This window comes from Brassica napus, chromosome C7 (assembly GCF_020379485.1).
Source record: "Brassica napus cultivar Da-Ae chromosome C7, Da-Ae, whole genome shotgun sequence".
Taxonomy (NCBI): domain Eukaryota; kingdom Viridiplantae; phylum Streptophyta; class Magnoliopsida; order Brassicales; family Brassicaceae; genus Brassica; species Brassica napus.
The window spans coordinates 23,709,499-23,715,498 of NC_063450.1; the positions used below are offsets into that span (position 1 = coordinate 23,709,499).

The 6,000-nt window shown below is 36.9% G+C and overlaps 1 protein-coding gene across 1 annotated transcript; it reads right to left on the reverse strand.

The window, feature by feature from the left end:
- Window positions 1-952: 952 nt before the first annotated feature.
- Window positions 953-5,738, reverse strand: LOC111207987. Its single transcript, XM_048764085.1, has 11 exons — window positions 5,678-5,738; window positions 5,468-5,548; window positions 5,201-5,380; window positions 5,078-5,110; window positions 4,661-4,751; window positions 4,139-4,556; window positions 3,873-3,984; window positions 2,972-3,521; window positions 2,209-2,314; window positions 1,690-2,089; window positions 953-1,614 (listed from the first exon to the last, which is right to left on the reverse strand). Exons 1-11 carry the CDS (start codon window positions 5,736-5,738, stop codon window positions 953-955), a joined length of 2,694 nt encoding a protein of 897 aa, XP_048620042.1.
- Window positions 5,739-6,000: the final 262 nt, after the last annotated feature.

Sequence of the window (6,000 nt, forward strand, 5' to 3'; positions counted from 1 at the left end):
TAGAGCTGCCCATAAGAGAACACTGGCCTAGGCAGAAACAACCCAACACTTTCCAGTGTTTGACCTTGACTTTTGTTGATGGTCATCGCGAAAGCCAAAGTAACTGGAAACTGTCTTCGACGCATTCTGAAGGGAAAATTTGGGTCAGGTGGTGTGACAAACATTCTAGGGATCCAAACCGGATGTCCAGCAATTTTGTTTCTGGTTATAATTCTACCTTCTATCACATGGAGCAGTAACTGAGTAACAATTAGCCTAGTACCATTACATAAGCCATCTGCAACATCCATGTTACGAAGACACATGATAGGAGCACCAACCTTGAGCTTCAAACAATGTCTAGGCAGTCCAGCCACTTTAACACTGTTCAAAAACTCTGCAGGAGATACTGCATTTTCTTCTATGTCAACATCGGATGGGATAATACTGTCAGAGCTAAGGTAAACCTTCTCTTCTCCTGAAAGCATATGTAAATCCTTTTGTTTAGTGATATGTAAAAAGTTAGTTGAACATAAGAATAAGTGATAAAACATGTTACCTGGCAACTGCGAAAGCATGTAATCATTTATTTTATCCACTTCATCATTTGTGGGAGTAAGAATGGCTCGATGTCTATACAAATCCTTATCTGTCGAGGTTTGAAAAGCTTGTCCATAAACCTCTTTTGCCATATAGTCTCAATAGGATCTTCTCCACTATTTTGTATCAGCAAATCAGAAAGGATGTCAATCTCAACTTGACCGTCGTTAGGCAAATTTATTTTTCCATATCCAATATCCAAAATCCAGTTTGAGAAGGATTGAAGCTCTTTTGCTGCATCATCAGTAAGACCAGCCAGCAATCTTATGTTTTTTGTTAGCTTCAAAACTTTGCAGTGCTCCCAAAGATATGACGAATTCAGAGCCGCCAAAACAGTCTCTGCTCTACCACCTCCAGGTATAACCGGTAAAATCTATCTGAAATCTCCACCGAAAACAACAACTTTACCCCCAAAAGGTTTGTCTTCAGAAGATCTTATAATATCACGCATTGTGCGATCCAACGTCTCGAAACAGTGTCTGCTCATCATAGGCACCTCATCCCATACAATTAACTTTGCCACGTTAACTAATTCTGCACGATCTGATCCTGGCTCCATTTTCTTGCAAGTACTGAAATTGTCTGCATCTATCGGAATACCAAATCTGGAATGTGCGGTTCTACCTCCTTCCAACAACAATGCTGCAATTCCACTTGATGCGGTATTTAGAACAATCATACCTCTAGATCGGATCGCTGGTGAGAGTGCTCTGTATACGAAGGTTTTTCCTGTGCCTCCATAACCATAAAGAAAGAACACTCCACCGCTATCATTTAAAACTGCATCCAGAATCTGTTCGTATACCCCTCTATGCTCATCTGTTATCATCGCCATAAGTCTTTCATTTTCCTTTAGCTGATCTTCCACAACATATTTAAGCTCATCATCTATAAGGCGATTGCCGTTGTAAGAGCCAAAATCTTCTGGCTTTGGCATGTGGGGCCATTTCTTGAGGCTACGACCATTGCTGAGCAAATAATTTTTGATCTCAGTAAGAGCAATATTTTTGATCTGCTCTATGGTCAAGTTCATATCTGCAAGTTTGATAATTTTATGAAATTAACATAGACATTCTTACAATAAAAAAAATTTAATTAGACAAAACTCACCAGGTCGTCCAGTTTCTCGCCGCTTCTTGTAAAGAATATCGTCGGTAAGATACTCCCAAGTAACTTCCCACACAAAATGAGGCTGAGACAAAGATTTGGAAACCAACATTCTCGCAAAAAGCTTCCTGGCATGCGTGGCAGAACTACAGTCACTGGCATCTTTGATAGCTTCTATGAATTCCTTGTCATCATCCATCAATCCCAACGCATAGCAAGCATCTTCGTATGTAGGATATAAAACACCATCAACTGTTCTTATATCCTCGTATGATGTCGGCCCTCTTACCCAATTTAGCAATACTCTTAAGAAATATAGCTCATCACCTGATGGCTGAATATGCGCAATCCTCCCTATCGCAAAGCCTCGTTTCCGTGGTACCCATTCTCTCGTACCTGATTTCTAAACAAATTTTGTTGGAAATTCGGCATATGTCAACTCTCTTGCCTCTGCGTATTTTCTGTTTGCTATGAACCAGGCCAAAAACATGGATTGGTTGACAGTCTTTTTGTTGAGAATACCAGTTCCTGATCCGGAAAATGAAAGCCAAGTTTCTCCACAGAAGTAGTACGAAAATGTGTAGGAAAAGCAAGAATCCGCCACGGCGACTCGCATGCAGTAATATATCTAATTAAGAAATACAAAAACATAAATTAGTAAAGATGAACGTAGACCTAAAAATGTAAAAGACAGATAAACTCTATTTGTTAATAATGTATTTATTTTATTGTAAACAAATGAGTTATATAAATTTCATTTATGATATTATATATTTTTTAAAGCTTATACATATATATTTGTAATAATAGTAATAGCTTATTGATGTATTTTCGTTTCCTTTGCAAAGACATAGCGTAGAATACAAATTTTGTTTTATATCTATTATTAATAAATTATAAATGATAATAAATATGATATATACGGTCCACATATAGTAAAAAATGTGGAAAAAAATTGTATATTATAACATCCAACGAAGATAGTATATGATATTATTGACTTAGAACTTCAGTGTGACCATATATTTAACTAACTTGACGACTTTCCTTTATTATCTTATTATTTTTTTCGTATTATCTGATATCTTACATTTGCCCAAACTTGGATTGGAGAAATGAAGTTAATGTATAAAGTTCAATATTCTAATTAGTATTAATTTATTGATCTTCTATGATTGATGAATTGCTTATAGAGTTTCTACTGAATTTTTAATATATTGTTATAAATTTATAGAATTTAGTAATTTGTAGATACTAACACGAATTGGTTTAAATATAATAATACCTGCAGTCGTAATATGTTTTGATTTCGTCAATGACGCCATCTTCATCTTCTTTATCCATTGCAGCTGAGGCATAATCAGGTCCCTTAGGGATATATTTGAAAAGATACTTAACAGCTTGTGTTTGGACGCACCACTTGACATTCATATGCGCGCGATAACGAAGCATGAGGTCTCTGTTGTATGGTACAACAAATCCATTGTCTACTCTGATTCCATTTTTCTCAATGAACCTACCATCAATCCGACGCATGTAAGCTGGAAATCCATTTGCGTCAATCGATGTCCTGATGTTGAGAGGTTTCAGAAACATCTTAGAACATTTACCGTTAACCATACATACATTATCCTTCTTTGCTGCACCGCAAGGACCATGCATCATACAATCCCCAACGATTACATACAGGTCTGGATCTACTGTCTTGTCTGGTATTTCAGCGGAAATAATCTTATCTATATCATCGGCTGTTGGAAATTTTGATCCTTTTTCCATGAAGACAAGAATATGAGCGTGTGGCATTCCTTGTTTCTGAAACTCAATCGTGTACATTACTGACAAAATAAAAAATAAAATATAGAGAAAATTTTTACAAACAAAATACTATCTAGATTAGTTGTTTTGCTTAAACAATTAATATAAGCAACATGTAAAGGAGATTTACCTGCAGCAACAGGCCCAAATAAGGAGCCGTTCTTTTTAGTCAACTCGCCGATAAGATTATCGAGTTTCATCTTGAAAACTCTACACAATATTTCTGGTCTGTCTTCGGTGGTCAGGTTATATTTTTCGGATACCTTGTAACTTCAGGCCATTTTGGATTGCACGTAAAAGTGATGAAAATATCGGGAAATCCATGGTATTTGCACAGAGCTATGGCATTATAGTAGTGCTGCTTCATATACCTTTTTCCCTCGGTGCTGGAATGAAAATTCGGCTCCCTTGCTCAGCCATCTTAGCTCCAGCTCTTGTAGCTGCTTTCTGGATTGCAGTGTAACTACTTGACCGGAGCTTTTTCTGATTCAGCCATAAGTAACGCAGTTTACTCGATTCTATCATTGTGTAAGCGTCCACAAGGAACTGATGAAACAATCATGCCTGATCTTGTAATTGTAGGTGCTTCCCACCTCCTCTCTAAAATCCGAAATGCAAAGTACTCACGCATAGTTACATTCTTGCGTTTTCTCACAGTGCTTTCTTCAAAACCAATAGGAATATTTAATCGAAAGCCATCCTCTCCATATGGAAACAATAGTGGATATTGCAGAGGCAAATACGCCGGATGTAATTCACTTATCCCTTGCAACTTTCCACTTGTACTCTCTAGAACAATATCTCGTGTCTCCATATTTAAAACAAAATCTCCAGGTATCAAAGCAGCCTCCACATTTGCAGTCGGCAGATTATGGGTCCGTCCATCAGATTGTCGACTTTCAATCAATCTCATCCTATAACCTGTTGATTCTTCCACGTCGAATCTGTCTCTTGCAGACCTAAAATCCTTGACATGAGGGTTACACTGATCTAACATATTCTTCAGAAGAAGAACAAGTGGTTCTCTTAGTTTCTTAGCAGCAGCTCTGTCAGACCTGCAAAGTTTTTTTTTAATTTTTAATATAAGTTAACAAAACGTCGACCATACTACAGTCTGTACAATATAATCATAGTAAATTCATATAATGAAGAAAATTACCCGGCATAAGCGTCAAGTCTATTTTTTATCTCATTTAAAGTATCAATGACATAGAGCTGGGAAAATTTCGGAGCTTGTCCAGGCTCGGGAACTATATCACCAATACGATGATAGTTCTCACCAGACAATCGGAAAACAAATGGTCCACGACCATTGTTAATAGAATGATCTATCTTCCCCCCCTCCCCCCAAGAGATGTGAAAGAGAACATCATATTGTAAGCTCGTATGAACTCTCGATAATGTTTGCTTAACTCGTCTCCTTTGCATAACAAAGTCATTAACTCCATTGGAGGATTCGCGAGCCGAGGAAGCACAACTTTACCACCTTTACAACACATTGTGAAGACAGGATTGGAACTACGCCGGCGTTTTCCAATTCTTTCACCATACCACATATATGCTTGACAAAACGTACAATTCCAACCTAGATCTCCGTCGTCGTAGTAACCTGTGTAAGAAAATATCTTCATTAAAAAAAATAAACTAATATGTGGTTATTTTTTTGTAAGAAACATTGTAGTAATTTTCAGCTCATCACCATTTTTTTGTATCCCGATGATAATAGGCGAAGTAACTGTATTATTAGTTTGTTGTGGGATATGTTGTGGTGATGGGTTTATAAAAGACTCTCCAGCTGGATAGGTAGTGTAAGTCTGATTCTCCTCATCTTCATTTTCATTTTCAGACTCACTTTCCATTTCATATCGATCATTGTAAGCTGCGTGAAAAAGCGTACTACAAAGTCAAAATATATGATCCATGAATATAATTTATTGTCTATGTACAGATGGAATAGACATTTTACCTTCAGGATGGTCCTCGACGATGAACCTTGCTGGAGGAATGAATTCATTAGTTTTGGTTTGTTGGAATGGACTTTGAGTAGCTGAAAAAGATTAATTTACACATATAAACAAAGGTCTAGCGCAAATAAATTCATGAAATAGGTATAATATTAATTTTTACTTTTCAGTAGACATCATATTAGTACGATTAAAAATATCTAAAAAATTACCTTCAGGAGGTGCATCTGCTACAGACACTGCTGGAAGAGTCAGATTTGTTTGTCGTGTCATGTTGGGACCTTGTCTTGCTGTTAAAATTTGTTTAAGTTTAGTCGCACTTTTGAAATAGTAGCATAGAACACCTCAAACGAAAAACATTATTTAAAACCCGTTGTTACCTTCCTTTTATCTTGTCTTTGAATTCACCGATGGAGGTGATCCAAGTGTCTTTCGTTTCCTCAAGGAAATGCTGGTACTCTGGGATATGGTTTCTTGATTACCAATTGTACCTAAACGGATGACATTTTTTTGTTATATGAAACTTGTGCTGACC

Excerpts from the sequence above, each read along its gene's own strand:
- LOC111207987 (XM_048764085.1), bottom strand. The coding sequence starts at position 5,738 with ATGACACGACAAACAAATCTGACTCTTCCAGCAGTGTCTGTAGCAGAT. Across the intron at positions 5,549-5,677 it reads AGCAGATGCACCTCCTGAAG|CTACTCAAAGTCCATTCCAA; the intron begins GTAATTTTTTAG and ends AATCTTTTTCAG. Across the intron at positions 2,090-2,208 it reads ATTTTCCGGATCAGGAACTG|AAATCAGGTACGAGAGAATG; the intron begins GTATTCTCAACA and ends AAATTTGTTTAG.